The sequence below is a fragment of the Lithobates pipiens genome, unplaced genomic scaffold (assembly GCF_037356315.1).
Source record: "Lithobates pipiens isolate NorthernLeopardFrog02 unplaced genomic scaffold, aLitPip1_a1.2 Scaffold_47, whole genome shotgun sequence".
Lineage (NCBI taxonomy): Eukaryota > Metazoa > Chordata > Amphibia > Anura > Ranidae > Lithobates > Lithobates pipiens.
Window position 1 is genome coordinate 1,696,295 of NW_027507871.1, and position 24,455 is coordinate 1,720,749.

General features: G+C 55.7%; 1 protein-coding gene across 1 annotated transcript; it reads right to left on the reverse strand.

Annotated features, from left to right (window-relative positions):
* Window positions 1-2,834: 2,834 nt before the first annotated feature.
* MRPL51 (mitochondrial ribosomal protein L51) lies at window positions 2,835-23,797 on the reverse strand. The gene is made up of 4 exons (XM_077467099.1): window positions 23,660-23,797; window positions 22,170-22,242; window positions 14,531-14,635; window positions 2,835-3,083 (listed from the first exon to the last, which is right to left on the reverse strand). Exons 2-4 carry the CDS (start codon window positions 22,240-22,242, stop codon window positions 2,887-2,889), a joined length of 375 nt encoding a protein of 124 aa, XP_077323225.1. The 5' UTR covers window positions 23,660-23,797; the 3' UTR covers window positions 2,835-2,886.
* Window positions 23,798-24,455: the final 658 nt, after the last annotated feature.

The window sequence follows — 24,455 nt, forward strand, 5'->3', positions numbered from 1 at the left end:
AGATGGATTACTGGAACCATGTCCTGTGCTCTGATGAGACCAAGATAAAGGTATTTGGTGTCAGATGGTGTCAGGCGTGTGTGGGGGCAACCAGGTGAGGAGGACAAAGACGAGTGTGTCTTGTCTACAGTCAGGCATGGTGGTGGGGGTGTCATGGTCTGGGGCTGCATGAGTGCTGCCGGCACTGGGGGGCTACAGATCATTGAGGGGACCATGAATGCCAACATGTACTGTGACATACTGAAGCAGAGCATGATCCCCTCCCTTCAGAGACTGGACCGCAGGGCAGTATTCCAACATGATAACCACCCCAAACACACCTCCAACACCACCACTGCCTTGCTAAAGAAGCTGAGGGTAAAGGTGATGGACTGGCCAAGCATGTCTCCAGACCTAAACCCTATTGATCATCTGTGGGACATCCTCAGAGGGAAGGTGGAGGAGGGGAAGGTCTCCAACATCCACCAGCTCTGTGATGTCATCATGGGGGAGGGGAAGAGGACTCCAGTGGTGACCTGTGAAGCTCTGGTGACCTCCATGCCCAAGAGGGTGAAGGCAGTGCTGGAAAATAATGGCGGCCACACAAAATATTGACACTTTGGGCCCAATTTGGAGATTTTCACTTAGGGGTGTACTGACTTTTGTTACCAGCGGTTTAGACATTAATGGCTGTGTGTTGAGTTATTTTGAGGGGACAGGAAATTTACACTGTTATACAAGCTGTACACTCACTACTTTACATTGTAGACAAGTGTCATTTCTTCAGTGTTGTCACATGAAAAGAGAGAAGACATGTCACTGAGGGGTGTACTTACTTTTGTCACATACTGTGTATGTTTGTAGACGCTGTATATATATATATTATATCTCAAAGACATGGAGCAGAATACATTTTGGCCAAAATCTATGAAGAAATTTCATTTTATTGGAAATGTTTTATAGCTTAAAGTAGAAGTTTTTAAATTTTTCTCAAAATTCTGTCTGTTATTAAAAATGAGGAAAAAGCCCCCCAGCGGGGGGTAAAATCGCAGCAAAAGTAAGATCTATTTGTGTGAAAAAGTAAAATACACTTTATTTGTGTGCAGTGTAGCATGACTGCACAATTACCTGGTATAGTAGCGCAGTGCTGGTGGGTGAAGGCCGCGGCTCCTCCACACCGGGGCACTTTATGGGCGCTACATTGCTAAAAATAGCGCCTGCCATGCGCCCTGAAACAGCCGCTGCCGTGTCTCCAATGTGATCCCCGAGGGCTTTCACACCGGAGCGGTGCGCTGGCCGGACGGTCAAGAAAGTCCCGCAAGCCTCATCTGTGGAGCGCTGTAGGAGCCGTGTATTCACCGCTCCTAAAGCGCCCCTTCCCATAGAAAACAATAGGGCAGCGCTGCAGCGGCGCTTTGCAGGTGGTTTTAACCCTTTTTCGGCCACTAGCGGGGGTTAAAACTGCCCTGCTAAATATAGCGCCGCTTTACCGCCAGCGTGAAAGTAGCCTAAGGCTCTTGCCTTCTGTGCCGCTGCTGAGGAGATCCACCAACCCCATTGGTCCGTTATCGGGGGGGGGGGGGGCGGAGAGGAATGGGAAATCCAATCGTTTAGCGGTGGCACTGGGGTGGAGACACGGAGGATCACAACTCCCAACTTTCTGAGACGGGAACGAGGGACATCTGTTAGCAAAAGTATGAAGGCGTAGGACACGCCCCCACTAAAAACGTCTGCCGATTCCCACAACGGCTTCTTTACTATTCCTTTATATCGGCTTTTGGGATTTACAAACGCAGCCATTTAGACACGGGAGATACATAATACATACAACGTTATAGATCAGAGCAACACGAGGGACCAATGAGGAGAGGGACGTGTTCTCAATCGGGGGGGGGGGGGGAAGAGTACCTCGCTATGGAGGAGATCGGTCTGAGGGGGGATTTCCGGTTGGGTCTTCAGAAGAGGAAGTCATGGTAACGGGGGGCACCTCGAGGTACATTTCTGGGTTTTCGTCGCGGCCGAATACCGAGCGTCAGCATTTCCCGATAGCGCCGGGCTTGTCCGTCCCTTCTTACCACCTACAGATTTCTATTGGCTACTGAGGCTTCCATGGTAGTGAAGGTCCAGGTTATGGGGGTGGGGCTTCAGAACAGGATTCCTTTCACTACCTGGAAGTGTCGCACCTTTACCTGCGAATCCCACTTATTGGAGGAAGGAAGAAGACGCCACTGTGGGGGGTTTATTTAAAGCGGGAGTCCGCCGGGAGTTCCACCGTTTTTTTTTTTTTAAAAGCCAGCAGCTACAAATACTGCAGCTGCTGACTTTTAAAACAATGACACTTACCCGCCCAGCGTGCCCGCGATGTCGGCACCCGAAGCCGATCTCTCGATCGTCTCTCGGGTGCTGCCGCCGCCATCTTGGCTATGGGAATCAGGAAGTGGAGCCTTTGCGGCTTCATTTCCCGGTTCCCTACTGCGCATGCGCGAGTGGCGCTGCGCAATAAGGATGGTCCCCGCTGTCTCTGGGATCCGTGTGTTTCCCAGCAGGCAGCGGGGGACCTTCGGAAAGGGGCGTAGATTCTGCGGAAAGGGGCGTGGATTCTGCAGAATCTACGCCGGAAGTGGGTGCAGATACCTGTACTGTACAGGTACCTGCACCCCCCTCCCCCCTGAAAGGTGCCAATTGTTGTGCCGGAGGGGGGGAGGGTTCCAATGAGCGGAAGGTCCACTTTAGGGTGGAGCTCCGCTTTAATGACAGGTTCTCTTTAAAGTATTATGTCCGTCAGTCGTGGTCCATATAAGAGGAGGTGGGAACAAATCATGGAAGATTTCTGAGGAAAGTGAAAACACGAGAACTAGGAAACAAACAAGGACATTTTATTCGGTGTTAGCGGAAGGACAATGGGGCTTAGCGGTGTTTTCCGTAGCGGTTAAACCTCTTATACAAATAGCGGATCCTCTTCTCCAGATTTCTTCTGTCCTCATAGAACATTCTGCTGCCAACCATCATCTTCTTCCGTATACACTTCTGCAACTCGTTTCCCTTCCAGCCCCGCAGCCACGAGGGGCCTATGATCAGCTGGTATGGGTGGGCTTTAAAGTCACCTGAAATAAAAAAAAAAGGACAAGACTCAAATTTTATTCTTGTATATATATATATTATATAAAATTTATTTTTATTTTTTTATTAACACAACTGTGTGTGTATATATAAGTTTGCACACCCCGGGGGGCAGAATTTCTGATTTCTTGGCCATTTTTTAGAGAATATGAATGATAAACACGAGATCTTCTCTCTCACTCGTGGTTAATATTTGACTGAAGCCATTTATCATCAATCATCTGCGTTTACTCTTCTTATATCATAATGACAACAGAAACGACCGTGATCAAAGTTTACATACCCCACTTAACGACCGCCGCACGCCGATGTACGTCCTATTTTTTTTGAAGAGGGATATCTCAGAAACGGCAGCTGCTGCCACAACCGAGATATCCATCTCTTCAAGTGCCGGTCGGCTGTACGATAACGGTGGTCTCTGCAGCAGGTTCACCGCAAGATCACCGCTACTGGCGGCGATCGGGTCCTTTTGCTAGCTGGGTATGGAGACGAGTGAGGCTAAGATGCGTGCCCCCCCCCCCCCCACACTCGTTTCTATACCATAGGAGGGCGGAAGCCACGTCAAAACGTCACTTCCGCCCATACCTCTTAAAAAGGTATATATATATATATATTTTTAAATGTCATTTTTTATTTTATTTTTTTTTTTTTGCATTTAAGTCCAAATATAATATCGGAGGACTTTTTGACCCCCCAGATCTCATATATAAGAGGACCTGTCATGCTTTTTTTTCTATTACAAGGGATGTTTACATTCCTTGTAATAGGAATAAAAGTGATACATTTTTTTATTTTTTTTTAAACAGTGTAAAAATAAATAAAATCAATTAAAATAAATAAAAAAAAAAAAAAAAAAAAGTTTTTTAAAAACACCCCGTCACGACGAGCTTGCGCACAGAAGCGGGCGCATACGTGAGTAGCCCCTGCATATGAAAACGGTGGTCAAACCACACATGTGAGATATGGCCGCGGTCGGTAGAGTGAGAGCAATAATTCTAGCCCTAGACCTCCTCTGTAACACAAAAAATGCAACCTGTAGAATTTTTTGAAAATGTCGCTTATGGAGATTTTTGAGGCTAAAAGTTTGACGCCGTTCCATGAGCGGGCGCAACTTTGAAGCGTGACATGTTGGGTATCAATTTACTCGGCGTATCATTATACCATTACCGGATACTTTGTGGGATTTGCGTAGTAATGGCTTCTTCTGGAGACTCGGCCATGCCGCCCATCTTTCTTCAAGTGCCTCCTTATTGTGCATCTTGAAAAAGCCACACCACATGTTTTCAGAGAGTCTTGTATTTCACCTGAAGTTATTTGTGGGGTTTGCTTTGCATCCCAAACAATTTTCCTGGCAGTTGTGGCTGAAATTTTAGTTGGTCTACCTGACCGTGGTTTGGTTTCACCACAACCCCTCATTTTCCACTTCTTGATTAGAGTTTGAACACTGCCGATTGGATTCTCAATTCCTTGGATATCTTTTTATATCCCTTTCCTGTTTTATACAGTTCAACTACCTTTTCCCACAGATCATTTGACAATTGTTTGCTTTCCCCCATGACTCAGAATCCAGAGAGGTCAGTGCAGCACTGGATGAAAGATGCAAGGGTCTGTCAGGAGTCCAGAAACTCATTGTCCTTTTATATACACTAATTACAAACAGATCACAAATGAGGATGGTGACCTTTAATAGCCATTCAAACCCCTTTGTGTCACCTTGTGTGCATGTTATCAGGCCAAATCACCGGGGTATGTAAACTTATGAGCACAAGTGTATGTATGTATGTATGTATGTATGTATGTATGTATGTATGTATGTATGTATGTATGTATGTATGTATGTATGTATGTATGTATGTATGTGTATATATATATATATATATATATATATATATATATATATATATATATACACACACACACACACACACATACATACACACACAAAGTGGGGAAAAATGCAGATGGGGTAAGTTTTGCCCCCTTACATAGAAATGAAGGGTCTATCATTGTTATCAGAGGGGTATTTTATATGATGGAGACAGAATATCAACCAAAAATACCGAAAAATCACACAATACAAATGTTATAAATGGAGTAAAATAAGTATTTGCCCCCCCTACCAACCAACAATAACCCTCCCCCCACAGACTGGCTCCAGTAGGTGCTCATGTGGTACACAGATCAGTCCTGTCAGTTTAAGACTTGGTTCACACAGGGGCAACACGACTTTTCTAGGCAACTTGGACACGACTTGTCAACACGACTTTAAGTCGCCCCAGGCCAGGCGACTTTGGCCATGGCCAATCAGAGAATGAGCTCTCAAGGGGGAACTCCACGCCAAATAAAAAAAAAAAAATGGCATGGGTTCCCCCTCCGGGAGCATACCAGGCCCTTAGGTCTGGTATGGATTTTAAGGGGAACCCCCCTATGCCGAAAAAATGGTGTGGGGTCCCCCTCAAGGTCCATACCAGACCCTTATCCGAGCACAAAGCCTGCCCGGTCAGGAAGGGGGTGGGGACGAGCGAGCTTCCCCCCCCCCCCGGACCGTACCAGGCCGGGTGCCCTCAACATGGGGGGGTTGGTGCTTTGGGGAAGGGGAGCGCCCTGCAGCCCACCCCACCCCAAAGCACCTTGTCCCCATGTTGGTGAGGATAAGGGCCTCTTCCCGACAACCCTGGCCATTGGTTGTCGGGGTCTGCAGGTGGGGGGCTTATCAGAATTCGGGAGCCCCCTTCAATAAGGGGGCCCCTAGATCTTGGCCACCCACCCTATGTGAATAAGTAAGGGGTACATCGTACCCCTATCCATTCACCTGCGGGAAAAGTGTCAATAAAAAAAACACAACACAAGTTTTAAAAGTAATCAGCTCCGGGGGTTTTCTTCCGACGTTGGGGGGACTTCTGATGACTTCTCCGCTCTGTTCGGCCTCTTCTCCCGCTCTCCGGGCCTCTTGTCCCGGGCTCCTCCGCTGTCTTCTTGGAGCTCTTTTACTAGCGGAGGAGCCCGGCTTCCTCCATCCTCTGTCCTTCTTCCCTCTTCTTTCTTCTTCTGATGTTGACCCGGCGCTGTCTTCTGCTGAACTGGCTTATGCAACGTGCGTGGTGACTTATATGAGCATAGGGCGTGGTCACTGGGTGATGTCAGGCGGTGACCCCGCCCCTTTATGACGTCACGTCCCGGGGCATGCTGGGACATGACGTCATAAAGTGGCGTGGTCACTGTGTGACATCCCCCAGTGACCACGCCCTATGCTCATATAAGTCGTTGCAGAAGCCAGTACAGCGGAAGACAGCGCCGGGTCAACATCGGAAGAAGAGAGAGACACGCGGACGGGTCCCCCCCTCCTCGGGGAAGACACGCGGACGGGTCCCCCCCTCCTCGGGGAAGACACGCGGACGGGTCCCCCCTCCTCGGGGAAGACACGCGGACGGGTCCCCCCCTCCTCGGGGAAGACACGCGGACGGGTCCCCCCCTCCTCGGGGAAGACACGCGGACGGGTCCCCCCCTCCTCGGGGAAGACACGCGGACGGGTCCCCCCCTCCTCGGGGAAGACACGCGGACGGGTCCCCCCCTCCTCGGGGAGACACGCGGACGGGTCCCCCCTCCTCGGGAAGACACCACCTACAAGAAACGTCTGACCTCTGATCATCAACAAGGGTTTCCCCACCAATTACTAAGAGCCGGTTCACACAGCGGGCGATGCGAGGTGACACGACTCGCCTCGCCTCGCTCCCGCAAGTCGCCCCCGTTCTGTACAATGGAACCGTTCTGAGAGGAGCGACTCGAGTCGCTCCGACTCAGAAAAAAGGTTCCTGTACTACTTCTGGGCGACTTGCATTGACTTCTATACAGAAGTCATCTGCAAGTCGCCGCTGAGGTCGCCGCAGGTCGCAGCGAGGCAAGTCGGAGACGCCTCGCCGCGCCTGCAGTGTGAACCGGCCCTTAGGGGATCAAATACTTATTTTAGGAAAAAAAAAAGGGGAAAAAAAACTGCGCTAAGGTGAAACGTAAAAATCAATCATGTGTGATGTCCTTGAATAAGAGAAGTTTTGCTGCAGCTTAACTGTGTCACATAAATACAGAAAAACAAAAACGAAAAATACTAAAGCCGCGCTAAATCATATAAACATCAAATTGTGCAACAATTGAAAAATGGTGAACAGTTAGTATCCTCTACACGTGAATTAGTGTACACTTGTGTCATAAATAACAAAATCCGAATTATAAATGCAAATCACTCATTCCTTGCGGTATAAAGTCACATAACATCTGCCTATAATAATATAGGTACTGAAAAAAAACTCTACACAAAACGCACACCCAGTGTATAAACAATAAGTCCGAGTCTATAAATCACAGCAGAACAAAAGTCGTCCACAAATACACCATAAGGAATCAAAAAACATCCATTGCTGGGTCCATTTCAATAGTGCTTGAGCCGCCCCCGAAACAATTAAATTTGCCGCTTACCAGAAGGGCGTGACCCCCCCACTACAGAGGACCTTTAGATATGAACACGTCTTCCAGCCTGGGGGGGTCCTTAGTGTTCTCCCTGCGTCACCACTCCAAATCAGGGTTGTAAAGTAAACACTCCCAGGGGGTCTTTCTTATAGATCCAAAGGGACTCGGGGTGGAGACATCAAAGCCATAAAAGAGAGAACTCCAAATAGTGTAAAACCCTTTATTACCAGAGATAAAAAAGTAAAATTGCACTTAGGCCCCTTTCACACTGGGGCGGTATTCAGGCGTTACAGCGCTAAAAATAGCGCCTGAAAAAAACCGGCCCTTTTCCCTCCAGTGTGAAAGCCGGAGGGGCTCTCACACTGGAGCGGTGCGCTGGCAGGACGGTGAAAAAAGTCCTGCTAGCCGCATCTTTGGAGGGGTGAAGGAGCCGTGTATTCACCGCTTCTACCCATTGAAATCAATGGGACACCGCGGCAATACCGCTGCAGCAGTGCTTTGCGGGCGGGTTTAACCCTTTTTCGGCCGCTAGCGGGGGTTAAAACCACCCCGCTAGCGCCCGCAGACCACCGCTAAAAATAGCGGCGCTTTACCGCCGACGCCGCTCCCGCCCCAGTGTGAAAGCAGCCTTACAGTGTATAAAAGATCAGAAAGCCTTGAGTCCGTTGCGCCGGCCGGACGCACACAGACGCTCCCTCCAGCTGAACCAATCAAAGACAGAGCTTCTTATCTTACACCCAAATCATAAGCCCGCAACCAAAACCTCCTGGTCTCCACCAACCGTCTTTGGACAGACTACCGTATATACTCGAGTATAAGCCGAGATTTTCAGCCTCTTTTTTGAGGCTGAAAGTGCCCCCCTCGGCTTATACTCGAGTCGCCGCTGTCTGACTGCTCGATCAGCGTATCGAGCAGACAGACGGCGGACATTAATTTTCAAAAGCCGCGCCTCCTTCTCCGCCTCCGCCTGTGATAGGCGGAACACTGAATTTCCCAGCAGTCAGTGTTCCGCCTATCACGGACATCCGCTCATTCTCATACTACGGACGAGTATGAGAGGATGTCTGTGATAGGCGGAACACAGGCTGCTGGGAAATTGAGTGTTCCGCCTATCACAGGCGGAGGCGGAATTTTGAATTGTAGAATGGCCGCCGAGAAGAGCGGCGATCCATCGGCACGGGACGGAGGAGGCACGGCACGGCACGGGACGGAGGAGACACGGGACGGAGGAGACACGGGACGGAGGAGGCACGGCACGGGACGGAGGAGGCTCGGGACGACGGCGGCTCGGGACGGAGGCTTGGGACACAGGTAGGCTGGACACACACACAAGGCTGCACGGACACACACACACACACACACACACACACACACACACAGGGATGGATGGATGGATGGATGGATACACACACACACACACACACACACAGGGATGGATGGATGGATGGATGGATACACACACACACACACACACACAGGGATGGATGGATGGATGGATGGATACACACACACACACACACACACACACACACACACAGGGATGGATGGATGGATGGATACACACACAGGGATGGATGGATGGACACACACACAGGGATGGATGGACGGACACACACACAGGGATGGACGGACACACAGGGATGGACAGCCATGTCTCACCCTCGGCTTATACACGAGTCAATAAGTTTTCCAGTTTTTTGGGGGTAAATTGGGGGCCTCGGCTTATACTCGGGTCGGCCTATACTCGAGTATATACGGTATCTCCCCAAAGACCAAAGCCAAGAGTCTCGGGGTTATTTTAGACGCACAAATGTCAATGGATGCGCAAATAGGATCTGTAGTCAGTGGATCTCACCATCTGCTGCGCATGCTTCACAGACTCATCCCTTTTATCCCAAAGAATGACAAAGCAGTGGTAGTTGGAACAATCATTAATTCACGACTGGACTACGCAAACTCGCTTTACATAGGATTACCACAATATCAACTTGTGTGATTACAACTGATCCAAAACACGGCGGCAAGGCTGATAACAGGAAAAAAACCCTGGGAATCCATTTCTCCTTCACTGAGGAGATTACATTGGCTAACCGTAAAGAATCGGATCACGTTCAAGACCCTTTGCCTCACCCACAAATGCGTGCATAGAGAAGCTCCGCAATACCTAATGGAGAAAATAAATCCTTACACACCAAACCGCAGTCTTCCACCCGCCAACAAAAACCTCCTCCTCGTGCCCAAAGCCCGGTATAAATCCAAGGGGGGTCGGAGATTCGCTGTCCAAGGGCCTCGGCTATGGAATGCTCTACCAATCAACATCCGCCTGGAAGAAAATCACCTGGCTTTTAGGAAAAAACTCAAGACCTTCCTCTTTTAGCAGATGATCAAAGCTCGCCACAGTGCCTAGAGGCGATTCAGTTCGCATTGTGCGCTTTACAAGTATTTCATTCATTCATTCAGACAGACCCGTTCTCCTGGAACCCGTTACAAACACGAGGTGACGTTTAGCGTATCGCTCCGCCCTACGCGTTTCGCAACAAAATTGCGTCATCCACTTTTGTTCACAGTTTGTTATAAAAAAATAAAAAAAAGTAGTCTGCTGTGATTTATAGACTCGGACTTATTGTTTATACACTGGGTGTGTGTTTTGTGTAGAGTTTTTTTCAGTACCTGTATTATTATAGGCATATGTTATGTGACTTTATACCGCAAGGAATGAGTGATTTGCATTTATAATTCGGATTTTGTTATTTATGATACAAGTGTACACTAATTCACGTGTAGAGGATACTAACTGTTCACGATTTTTCAAATACTTATTTTACTCACTGAACTGCAACTCCATTTATAACATTTGTATCCTGTGTGTTTTTCTGGGATTTTTGGTTGATATTCTGTCTCCATCATATAAAATATGTGTATTTGTTGCGTGAGCATTAAAGTGGTTGTAATAGTCAAATTGGGAACTTTTACCTACAATAAGCCTTACCTTTAGGGAAAAAAAAAATAATATATATATTTTTTTTTTTTTAGGAGATATATATATATATTTTTTTTTTTTTTTAGGAGATATATATATTTTTTTTTATTTTTAGGAGATATATATATTTATTTTTAGGAGATTATATATATATATATACACACACACACTAAACCTGTACGGTTTAGGAGATATTCCCCTCGCAATGCTCTGCTGACTGCAGCGGCGCATGCGCACAGGGGATTGTCGGCTGGAAGCCCGGGCAGACGCCAGACCCTGCCGGGAAGAAAGCTCCCTTTTGCGCGGGAGTGATGATATCGCGGCTCCGGCCACTCACAGCGCTAGAGCCGCGATACCCGGAAGAAGCGCAGAGGGAACATGTCGGCTCCCTCGGCGTGGATCGGGCCAGATGTCGGGGGCCTCGTTCTAAAGGTAAGTATTTCATAATGAGCTAGTATGCGGTGCATACTATGTATGTATATGTATGTATGTATGCGGTGCATACTATGTATGTATATGTATGTATGTATGCGGTGCATACTATGTATGTATATCTATGTATGTATGCGGTGCATACTATGTATGTATATCTATGTATGTATGCGGTGCATACTATGTATGTATATGTATGTATGTATGCGGTGCATACTATGTATGTATATCTATGTATGTATGCGGTGCATACTATGTATGTATATGTATGTATGTATGCGGTGCATACTATGTATGTATATCTATGTATGTATGCGGTGCATACTATGTATGTATATGTATGTATGTATGCGGTGCATACTATGTATGTATATCTATGTATGTATGCGGTGCATACTATGTATGTATATCTATGTATGTATGCGGTGGATACTATGTATGTATATCTATGTATGTATGAGGTGCATACTATGTATGTATATCTATGTATGTATGCGGTGCATACTATGTATGTATATCTATGTATGTATGCGGTGCATACTATGTATGTATATCTATGTATGTATGCGGTGGATACTATGTATGTATATCTATGTATGTATGAGGTGCATACTATGTATGTATATCTATGTATGTATGCGGTGCATACTATGTATGTATATCTATGCATGTATGCGGTGCATACTATGTATGTATATCTATGTATGTATGCGGTGGATACTATGTATGTATATCTATGTATGTATGCGGTGGATACTATGTATGTATATCTATGTATGTATGAGGTGCATACTATGTATGTATATCTATGTATGTATGCGGTGCATACTAGCTCATAATGCCTTTTCCTTTGCAGGTGAGCAAAAAACAAATAATAATTCAGCGGGGATACAGCCGCTTTAAGCTCCTCCTCCTTTGTGGCCGCACATATATGTGAAGTGTACAGCACGGAGGTCAATCACACTCCATTACAAAATGTACGATCGCCGCCGCCGCCCCCCAGAAAAATCAAAAGGGATCCACAGTAAGGATTCTGCTCCAGAATAAGGTCCCCTCCGGCTCCTTGGAATGGTCACTACGGGAGATCTGACCCCGCTACCAATGAGAAGATGGAATGGACGGTCTGCTGGTGAGCGGTCAGGGGAAGGAAACCCTCCTATCATTTTCAGACAAGAAAGCCGCCATCTTGGCCTCTGCCTAACTACTCGCCGAGCGCCCTATGGCACTTTTATTGCTACAGAGCGGCGGCACTGCGCCCGACCACCTACGATCCTTCACTTCTGCAAGTGTGCGACACCGACTGATCAGTGGACTCAATGTGTGGCGCCCCCCGCTGGTCGCTCGCTACACAGGCAGAGCATCGATCTGTCAGTCAGGAAAGCATGGATCCTGTGCTAAGAGGAGGAGACCGGGGGGGGGAGGGGGGGGGCCTGTGCTGTGGGATGGGGGGGGAGGGGGGACATCGGTGCGATCCATAGATCCATAGATACTGCTAATCAAATACTTAAAGTGATTGTTATTAAAAAAAAAATAAATCTTGTGATACCTCCTCTGTGCACAGAGTGGCCCCGATCCTCCTCTTCTGGGGTCCCCCAGTGGCACTCCTGGCTCTTCCTCTGGTGCCGCCCCCCCCCCCCCACGGAGAGCCGTTTTCCATATGGACACCCTCCCGTGTCCAGATGCTGCGTCCATTAACACAGGCAGCGGGAGTCGGGGGCGGGGCCATGTCACTGGATTTGATCGGCAGCAGCGGGAGGCAATCTATCCAATGGGGACCCAAGACAGCGGGTGTGCTGGTCCCCGTCGTGGGAAAGATCGGGGTCTGGTAATGAAGAGGGGGAGGGGCTCTGGGTTTACATTCTGTGCATCAACTTTTTATGGATTGTCCATTTATGACGTATTGAAGTCCATCAGTGTAAATCGCACCGGGGGGGGGGGGAGGGTAGAGCAGCTCCCGGCTCTGTGTATATGGAGAGAAAACAACCGGGGCGCCCATCTAAGTGCAGCAAGTAGTAAAAGAGGAACATTTCTGTCACATAACTCACATCTCAGACAAGTGTATGGACTTCATAGAAAACGGCCCGCTGTGTGTGCTGCTCAGAGGCCACGGCCTGTAGTGTCTCATGTGGATTCTGGGGGAGGGGGAGGGGGCGGGGAAGACCGAACGTCACCTGGAAGATAGAGAGGCAGCGGGGGCATGTACTGGGGGCGTGTACTGGGGGGAGGGACATGTACAGAGGGCGTGTACTGGGGGGAGGGACATGTACTGGGGGGCGGGACGTGTACTGGGGGGCGGGGCGTGTACTGGGGGGCGGGACGTGTACTGGGGGGCGGGGCGTGTACTGGGGGGAGGGGCGTGTACTGGGGGGAGGGGCGTGTACTGGGGGGAGGGGCGTGTACTGGGGGGAGGGGCGTGTACTGGGGGGAGGGGCGTGTACTGGGGGGAGGGGCGTGTACTGGGGGGAGGGGCGTGTACTGGGGGGAGGGGCGTGTACTGGGGGGAGGGGCGTGTACTGGGGGGAGGGGCGTGTACTGGGGGGAGGGGCGTGTACTGGGGGTGTGTACTGGGGGGAGGGGGCGGGGAAGACCGAACGTCACCTGGAAGATAGAGAGGCAGCGGGGGCGTGTACTGGGGGAGGGGCATGTACTGGGGAGGGCCGTGTACGGGGGGAGGGGCATGTACTGGGGGGAGGGACATGTACTGGGGGCGTGTACTGGGGGAGGGACATGTACTGGGGGCAGGGGCGTGTACTGGGGGGAGGGGCGTGTACTGGGGGGAGGGGCGTGTACTGGGGGGAGGGGCGTGTACTGGGGGGAGGGGCGTGTACTGGGGGGAGGGACATGTACTGGGGGCGTGTACTGGAGGGAGGGGCATGTATTAGCAGAGAAGAGTGAAATGGTTTGGAGGGGAGGAGGGGGGAGGGGAGGAGGAGGGAGGGAGAGGAGGGAGGGAGAGGAGGGAGGGAGGAGGGAGGGAGGGAGGGAGGAGGGAGGGAGGGAGGGAGGGGAGGGGAGGAGGATGAGGATGTTTTCCATGTGTATGAATATCCTGAGGAGAGCGGCCCCACCACACATACTAGAAGGGGGGTAAAACTTTCACCCTTCACAAAGGAAGCGATAGATGTAATCTTCTGATGAAGGGATTGGCCGTGTATGGGATGATCTCACCGATATACAGCAATGCGAATCAGATCTTTTATCATTTCACAGCTTTAGTGTCACCTCATCCTTCTGCCACCCAACCCCCGCGTGTCCCTTTACTGGACGCCTAGGCCCATGGCAGAAGGTTTGGCTGATCAGGCGACAAACGTCACCGGGGCCTCGCCGGCCACAACCCTCCGCCGGGCCCCGCGGCCTCCACCCTCCACCCTCCACCCTCAGCGGGTCAGGAGTCCCATGGGCTCATTACTAGAGATCAGGATGGGAGAGCTCGGCCCCCCATGGAGGGGAATAAAACCGACTCACTGCTGCTGCACATAGTGCATTCCATGGGTGGGGGGAGGGGAGGTCACCTGAAGGGAGTGAAGACCCCTCTATACACACCCTGAGGGGACTTACCTAATATTCCAATGTTATCATAGACCCCAAACAGCGCCCTCTTCTCCGTCCAGCGGTCCGTGTTTTTGGGCTGTGGGACGAAATTCCGCACCAGATTCCGGCATCCTGTGATTGGAGGAGAGTCAGAGAGGAACTTCATTATACCGAACAGGAAAACACCAACTGCCGTTCCGCCAACTGCCTCTCCGCCAACTGCCGCTCCGCCAACTGCCACTCCGCCAACTGCCGCTCCGCCAACTGCCACTCCGCCAACTGCCACTCCGCCAACTGCCACTCCACCAACTGCCACTCCACGCTCCGCCAACTGCCACTCCGCCAACTGCCACTCCCCGCTCCACCAACTGCCACTCCACCAACTGCCACTCCCCACTCCGCCAACTGACACTCCGCCAACTGACACTCCGCCAACTGACACTCCGCCAACTGACACTCCGCCAACTGCCGCTCCGCCAACTGCCACTCCGCCAACTGCCACTCCGCCAACTGCCACTCCCCGCTCCGCCAACTGCCACTCCCCGCTCCGCCAACTGCCACTCCGCCAACTGCCACTCCCCACTCCACCAACTGACGCTCCACCAACTGCCACTCCACCAACTGCCACTCCACCAACTGCCACTCCCCACTCCGCCAACTGACACTCCGCCAACTGACACTCCGCCAACTGACACTCCGCCAACTGACACAACTGCCGCTCCCCCAACTGCCACTCCACCAACTGCCACTCCCCGCTCCGCCAACTGCCGCTCCGCCAACTGCCACTCCGCCAACTGCCACTCCGCCAACTGCCACTCCGCCAACTGCCACTCCCCGCTCCGCCAACTGCCACTCCGCCAACTGCCACTCCGCCAACTGCCACTCCGCCAACTGCCACTCCGCCAACTGCCACTCCGCCAACTGCCACTCCCCGCTCCGCCAACTGCCACTCCACCAACTGCCACTCCCCACTCCAACTGCCGCTCCGCCAACTGCCGCTCCACCAACTGCCGCTCCACCAACTGCCGCTCCCCACTCCGCCAACTGCCGCTCCACCAACTGCCGCTCCCCACTCCGCCAACTGACACTCCGCCAACTGACACTCCGCCAACTGACACTCCGCCAACTGCCGCTCCGCCAACTGCCGCTCCACCAACTGCCGCTCCGCCAACTGCCACAACTGCGGCTACTCCACCAACTGCCACTCCCCGCTCCGACAACTGCCGCTCCGACAACTGCCGCTCCGACAACTGCCGCTCACTCCACCAACTGCCACTCCCCGCTCAACTGCCACTCCCCGCTCAACTGCCACTCCCCGCTCAACTGCCACTCCACCAACTGCCACTCCACCAACTGCCACTCCACCAACTGCCACTCCACCAACTGCCACTCCACCAACTGCCACTCCACCAACTGCCACTCCACCAACTGCCACTCCACCAACTGCCACTCCACCAACTGCCACTCCACCAACTGCCACTCCACCAACTGCCACTCCACCAACTGCCACTCCCCGCTCCGACAACTGCCGCTCCGCCAACTGCCACTCCACCAACTGCCACTCCACCAACTGCCACTCCCCACTCCAACTGCCGCTCTGCCAACTGCCGCTCCGCCAACTGACACTCCGCCAACTGACACTCCGCCAACTGACACTCCGCCAACTGACACTCCGCCAACTGACACTCCGCCAACTGACACTCCGCCAACTGACACTCCGCCAACTGACACAACTGCGGCTCCGCCAACTGCCACTCCACCAACTGCCACTCCCCGCTCCGACAACTGCCGCTCCGCCAACTGCCACTCCACCAACTGCCACTCCACCAACTGCCGCTCCACCAACTGCCGCTCCACCAACTGCCGCTCCACCAACTGCCGCTCCACCAACTGCCGCTCCACCAACTGCCGCTCCACCAACTGCCGCTCCACCAACTGCCGCTCCACCAACTGCCACTCCACCAACTGCCACTCCACCAACTGCCACTCCCCACTCCGCCAACTGACACTCCGGCAACTGACACTCCGCCAACTGACACAACTGCGGCTCCGCCAACTGCCACTCCGCCAACTGCCACTCCGCCAACTGACACTCCGCCAACTGACACTCCGCCAACTGACACTCCGCCAACTGCCGCTCCAACACCTTCTCTATAAAAGAGAAGTACCAGGCTTTTATATTTACATTCACCTAGGTGGACGATACCCCCCTCCCCCGCATATCCAACACTGAGAACCGAACGATCAAACAACGCTGATCACTCGCTTCTCACGGCTCCGCAAGCAGAGAGATGGTGACCGCTGTCTGCTCTGCCCCTCACTGGAGCGCTGGGCTGTGGAGGGGGCAGGAGCGGCCGGTCCAAACTTCATTGTGGTGCTCTTGCCCGAGCCTGAACCGGCCCCTGTGATATCAGCAGACAGCGGGGGGGGGGGTGTCACACTCCCCCCCCTCCCCCCTCCATCCCCAGGAGAAGGCCAGACCACCTCTCTGCACTCCTCCTACAACTACTTTTTATTTGGGGAACATTTTTGATTTATCAGACACCGCGCTCTGCACACCGCGCCATGCAAACCGCACCGCGCTCTGCACACCGCGCCATGCAAACCGCACCGCGCTCTGCACACCGCGCCATGCAAACCGCACCGCGCCATGCAAACCGCACCGCGCTCTGCACACCGCGCCATGCAAACCGCACCGCGCTCTGCACACCGCGCCATGCAAACCGCACCGCGCCATGCAAACCGCACCGCGCTCTGCACACCGCGCCATGCAAACCGCACCGCGCTCTGCACACCGCGCCATGCAAACCGCACCGCGCTCTGCACACCGCGCCATGCAAACCGCACCGCGCTCTGCACACCGCGCCATGCAAACCGCACCGCGCCATGCAAACCGCACCGCGCTCTGCACACCGCGCCATGCAAACCGCACCGCGCTCTGCACACCGCGCCATGCAAACCGCACCGCGCTCTGCACACCGCGCCATGCAAACCGCACCGCGCTCTGCACACCGCGCCATGCAAACCGCACCGCGCCATGCAAACCGCACCGCGCTCTGCACACCGCGCCATGCAAACCGCACCGCGCCATGCAAACCGCACCGCGCTCTGCACACCGCGCCATGCACACCGCGCCATGCACACCGCGCTCTGCACACCGCGCCATGCAAACCGCACCGCGCTCTGCACACCGCACCATGCAAACCGCACACCGCGCCATGCAAACCGCACCGCGCTCTGCACACCGCGCCATGCAAACCGCACCGCGCTCTGCACACCGCGCCATGCACACCGCGCTCTGCACACCACGCCATGCAAACCGCACCGCGCTCTGCACACCGCGCCATGCAAACCGCACCGCGCTCTGCACACCGCGCCATGCAAACCGCACCGCGCTCTGCACACCGCACCATGCAAACCGCACCGCGCCATGCAAACCGCACCGCGCTCTGCACACCGCGCCATGCACACCGCGCTCTGCACACCGCGCCATGCAAACCGCACCGCGCTCTGCACACCGCACCATGCAAACCGCACACCGCGCCATGCAAACCGCACCGCGCTCTGCACAACGCGCCATGCAAACCGCACCGCGCTCTGCACAACGCACCATACATACAGCCCCGCGCTCTGCACACAGCAACATGCAAACCGCACTGCGCCATGCAAACCGCACCGCGCCATGCAAACCGCATCGCGCTCTGCACACCGCGCCATGCAAACCGCACCGCGCTCTGCACACCGCGCCATGCAAACCGCACCGCGCTCTGCACACCGCGCCATGCAAACCGCACCGCGCTCTGCACACCGCACCATGCAAACCGCACACCGCGCCATGCAAACCGCACCGCGCTCTGCACACCGCGCCATGCAAACCGCACCGCGCTCTGCACACCGCGCCATGCAAACCGCACCGCGCTCTGCACACCGCGCCATGCAAACCGCACCGCGCTCTGCACAACGCGCCATGCAAACCGCACCGCGCTCTGCACAACGCGCCATGCAAACCGCACCGCGCTCTGCACAACGCACCATGCAAACCGCACCGCGCTCTGCACACAGCAACATGCAAACCGCACTGCGCCATGCAAACCGCACCGCGCCATGCAAACCGCACCGCGCTCTGCACACCGCGCCATGCAAACCGCACCGCGCTCTGCACACCGCGCCATGCAAACCGCACCGCGCTCTGCACACCGCGCCATGCAAACCGCACCGCGCTCTGCACACCGCGCCATGCACACCGCGCTCTGCACACCGCGCCATGCAAACCGCACCGCGCTCTGCACAACGCACCATACATACAGCCCCGCGCTCTGCACACAGCAACATGCAAACCGCACTGCGCCATGCAAACCGCACCGCGCCATGCAAACCGCACCGCGCTCTGCACACCGCGCCATGCAAACCGCACCGCGCTCTGCACACCGCGCCATGCAAACCGCACCGCGCTCTGCACACCGCGCTCTGCACACCGCGCCATGCACACCGCGCCATGCACACCGCGCCATGCACACCGCGCCATGCAAACCGCACCGCGCTCTGCACAACGCGCCATGCAAACCGCACCGCGCTCTGCACAACGCACCATACATACAGCCCCGCGCTCTGCACACAGCAACATGCAAACCGCACTGCGCCATGCAAACCGCACCGCGCTCTGCACACCGCGCCATGCAAACCGCACCGCGCTCTGCACAACGCACCATACATACAGCCCCGCGCTCTGCACACAGCACACATGCAAACCGCACTGCGCCATGCAAACCGCACCGCGCCATGCAAACCGCACCGCGCTCTGCACACCGCGCCATGCAAACCGCACCGCGCTCTGCACAACGCACCATACATACAGCCCCGCGCTCTGCACACAGCAACATGCAAACCGCACCGCGCTCTCCAGCACACCGCGCCACGCAAACCGCACCGCGCCATGCAAACCGCACCGCGCTCTGCACACCGCGCCATGCAAACCGCACCGCGCTCTGCACAACGCACCATACATACAGCCCCGCGCTCTGCACACAGCAACATGCAAACCGCACCGCGCTCTCCAGCACACCGCGCCATGCAAACCGCACCGCGCTCTGCACACCGCACCATGCAAACCGCACACCGCGCCATGCAAACCGCACCGCGCTCTGCACACCGCGCCATGCAAACCGCACCGCGCTCTGCACACCGCGCCATGCAAACCGCACCGCGCTCTGCACACCGCGCCATGCAAACCGCACCGCGCTCTGCACACCGCGCCATGCAAACCGCGCTCTGCACACCGCGCCATGCAAACCGCACACCGCGCCATGCAAACCGCACCGCGCTCTGCACACCGCGCCATGCAAACCGCACACCGCGCCATGCAAACCGCACCGCGCTCTGCACACCGCACCATGCAAACCGCACACCGCGCCATGCAAACCGCACCGCGCTCTGCACACCGCGCCATGCAAACCGCACCGCGCTCTGCACACCGCGCCATGCACACCGCGCTCTGCACACCGCGCCATGCAAACCGCACCGCGCTCTGCACAACGCGCCATGCAAACCGCACCGCGCTCTGCACAACGCACCATACATACAGCCCCGCGCTCTGCACACAGCAACATGCAAACCGCACTGCGCCATGCAAACCGCACCGCGCCATGCAAACCGCACCGCGCCCTGCACACCGCGCCATGCAAACCGCACCGCGCTCTGCACACCGCGCCATGCAAACCGCACCGCGCTCTGCACACCGCACCATGCAAACCGCACACCGCGCCATGCAAACCGCACCGCGCTCTGCACACCGCGCCATGCAAACCGCACCGCGCTCTGCACAACGCGCCATGCAAACCGCACCGCGCTCTGCACAACGCACCATACATACAGCCCCGCGCTCTGCACACAGCAACATGCAAACCGCACTGCGCCATGCAAACCGCACCGCGCCATGCAAACCGCACCGCGCCATGCACACCGCGCCATGCAAACCGCACCGCGCTCTGCACACCGCGCCATGCAAACCGCACCGCGCTCTGCACACCGCGCCATGCACACCGCGCCATGCAAACCGCGCCGCGCTCTGCACAACGCACCATACATACAGCCCCGCGCTCTGCACACAGCAACATGCAAACCGCACTGCGCCATGCAAACCGCACCGCGCCATGTAAACCGCACCGCGCTCTGCACACCGCGCCATGCAAACCGCACCGCGCTCTGCACACCGCGCCATGCAAACCGCACCGCGCTCTGCACACCGCGCCATGCAAACCGCACCGCGCTCTGCACACCGCGCCATGCACACCGCGCTCTGCACACCGCGCCATGCAAACCGCACCGCGCTCTGCACAACGCGCCATGCAAACCGCACCGCGCTCTGCACAACGCGCCATGCAAACCGCACCGCGCTCTGCACAACGCACCATACATACAGCCCCGCGCTCTGCACACAGCAACATGCAAACCGCACTGCGCCATGCAAACCGCACCGCGCTCTGCACACCGCACCATACATACAGCCCCGCGCTCTGCACACAGCACACATGCAAACCGCACCGCGCCATGCAAACCGCACCGCGCCATGCAAACCGCACCGCGCTCTGCACACCGCGCCATGCAAACCGCACCGCGCTCTGCACAACGCACCATACATACAGCCCCGCGCTCTGCACACAGCAACATGCAAACCGCACCGCGCTCTCCAGCACACCGCGCCACGCAAACCGCACCGCGCTCTGCACACCGCGCCATGCAAACCGCACCGCGCTCTGCACACCGCGCCATACATACAGCCCCGCGCTCTGCACACAGCAACATGCAAACCGCACCGCGCTCTGCACACCGCGCCATGCAAACCGCACCGCGCTCTGCACAACGCACCATACATACAGCCCCGCGCTCTGCACACAGCAACATGCAAACCGCACTGCGCCATGCAAACCGCACCGCGCTCTGCACAACGCACCATGCAAACCGCACCGCGCTCTGCACAACGCACCATGCAAACCGCACCGTGCTCTGCACAACGCACCATACATACAGCCCCGCGCTCTGCACACAGCAACATGCAAACCGCACTGCGCCATGCAAACCGCACCGCGCTCTGCACACCGCGCCATGCAAACCGCACCGCGCTCTGCACAACGCACCATACATACAGCCCCGCGCTCTGCACACAGCAACATGCAAACCGCACCGCGCTCTCCAGCACACCGCGCCATGCAAACCGCACCGCTCTCCAGCACACCGCGCCATGCAAACCGCACCGCGCTCTGCACACCGCGCCATGCAAACCGCACCGCGCTCTCCAGCACACCGCACCATGCAAACCGCTCCGCGCTCCGCACAACGCACCATGCAAACCGCTCCGCGCTCCGCACAACGCACCATGCAAACCGCTCCGCACAACGCACAACGCACCATGCAAACCGCTCCGCACAACGCACCATGCAAACCGCTCCGCACAACGCACCATGCAAACCACTCCGCACAACGCACCATGCAAACCGCACCATGCAAACCGCACACCGCACCATGCAAACCGCACTCTCCAGCACACCGCACCACGCTCTGCACACCACGCTCTGCATCAACACGATGCAATTGTGATGCGGAATCTGCTGGGATGGAATGTGAGGATTATATATTACCGAGATCTGACCCCACCCCCGAGGGGACTTACCCAGAGAGAAGGAGCGAGAGGACTGAGACACCAACGAGCGACCCGCCCCCAACAACTGCGTCACCGCCCACATCTGGGAGGAGAGAAAAACACAAGTCAGAGAATTATACCCAAACATCGCCGGGGGAGGGGCAGAATAATCAATACAGATTGGAACCCCCCCCTCTACGTGTGACACCCCCAGGGGGCCCCCCCACTCTATGTGTGACGCCCCCAGGGCCCCCCCACTCTATGTGTGACGCCCCCAGGGCCCCCCCACTCTACGTGTGACGCCCCCAGGGCCCCCCCACTCTACGTGTGACGCCCCCAGGGCCCCCCCACTCTACGTGTGACGCCCCCAGGGCCCCCCCACTCTACGTGTGACGCCCCCAGGGGCCCCCCCTCTACGTGTGACGCCCCCAGGGGCCCCCCCTCTACGTGTGACGCCCCCAGGGGCCCCCCACTCTACGTGTGACGCCCCCAGGGGCCCCCCCCTCTACGTGTGACGCCCCCAGGGCCCCCCCACTCTACGTGTGACGCCCCCAGGGGCCCCCCCTCTACGTGTGACGCCCCCAGGGGCCCCCCCCCTCTACGTGTGACGCCCCCAGGGCCCCCCCCCCTCTACGTGTGACGCCCCCAGGGGGCCCCCCCTCTACGTGTGACGCCCCCAGGGCCCACCCACTCTACGTGTGACGCCCCCAGGGCCCCCCCCCACTCTACGTGTGACGCCCCCAGGGCCCCCCCCACTCTACGTGTGACGCCCCCAGGGGGCCCCCCACTCTACGTGTGACGCCCCCAGGGGGCCCCCCACTCTACGTGTGACGCCCCCAGGGGCCCCCCCTCTACGTGTGACACCCCCAGGGGCCCCCCCCTCTACGTGTGACACCCCCAGGGGGCCCCCCCTCTACGTGTGACACCCCCAGGGGGCCCCCCCTCTACGTGTGACACCCCCAGGGGGCCCCCCCTCTACGTGTGACACCCCCAGGGGGCCCCCCCTCTACGTGTGACACCCCCAGGGGGCCCCCCCTCTACGTGTGACACCCCCAGGGGGCCCCCCCTCTACGTGTGACACCCCCAGGGGGCCCCCCTCTACGTGTGACACCCCCAGGGGGCCCCCCTCTACGTGTGACACCCCCAGGGGGCCCCCCTCTACGTGTGACACCCCCAGGGGGCCCCCCCCTCTACGTGTGACACCCCCAGGGGGCCCCCCTCTACGTGTGACACCCCCAGGGGGACCCCCTCTACGTATGACACCCCCACTCTACGCAAGACCCCCTCCATGGGGCCCCCCCACTCTACGTATGACATCCCCCAGGGGGCCCCCCCCTCTACGTGTGACACCCCCAGGGGGACCCCCTCTACGTATGACACCCCCACTCTACGCAAGACCCCCTCCATGGGGCCCCCCCACTCTACGTATGACATCCCCCAGGGGGCCCCCCCACTCTACGTATGACACCCCCGGGGATTCTCCCCCCTCCATTGTAGAGTCTCCCATCCCCCCCTCGTACCTTTCCTTCTATCACCTCACCGCCTCCTCCACACAGCCGCCATCTCTTCCTGACAGAGAAGCCCCGCCCCTAATCCCTGACATTGACCCATGTGACCCGCGAGACGGCGGCCGCCATTTTGTTGTAGACATCCGCGTCTCTTAGAGACTTCTTCCTCTAGCGCGGAAGCGATAGGCCACACCCTCACTAGTGACGTTTTTTTAACAGGAAACGAAGCTGATATGGAGAACTACATTATTTAGAAATCCATCGGACTGTTGACATGTTGAATTATAAGAGCAGAGGTGTTCTGTCACAATAACAAAGCTGTGAGATCGGAAGGCTCTCCGCTGCTTTTAAAATTCAACATCTAAACAGTCCGTCGGATTTCTAAATAATCTGTTTGACGTCATCGGCTCAATTTACTGGGAAAATAACAGAGAAATGCAAAACTCCGGTGGGTGTAACAAGATGTCCGCTTGCCGCCTTCTCAGTGTATCCTTACTATAGAGAAGTGCGGGGTGTAGCAAGATGGCGGCGACGAGCGTCACTTCCGTTACCAATTCAGACGAGTCGTCTAATCTGACGGCCCCACGGCGTGCAGTGCGCCACCTAGTGACCAGAAAAGAATAAAAAACGAGCCGAGTGTTTCCATTCCTTTGTCGCTTTTCCATGCCGAGTGTTTTAGGATTGTTCTTTGTTTTGCCCGTCTCTGCATTCCTGTGCGTTTATTTGTATTCCGGGACGTTTACATGCAGAGAAATGTCGCCTGCTGTAGTTTTATACGTAGCGGCGGTGACATGCGGCTTGGTACGTA

Coding starts and splice junctions, on each gene's coding strand:
- MRPL51 (XM_077467099.1), bottom strand. CDS start 22,242: ATGTGGGCGGTGACGCAGTTGTTGGGGGCGGGTCGCTCGTTGGTGTCT. Junction 14,636..22,169: donor CTCTCGCTCCTTCTCTCTGG/GTAAGTCCCCTC, acceptor CTCCAATCACAG/GATGCCGGAATCTGGTGCGG. Junction 3,084..14,530: donor TGATAACATTGGAATATTAG/GTAAGTCCCCTC, acceptor TTTTTATTTCAG/GTGACTTTAAAGCCCACCCA.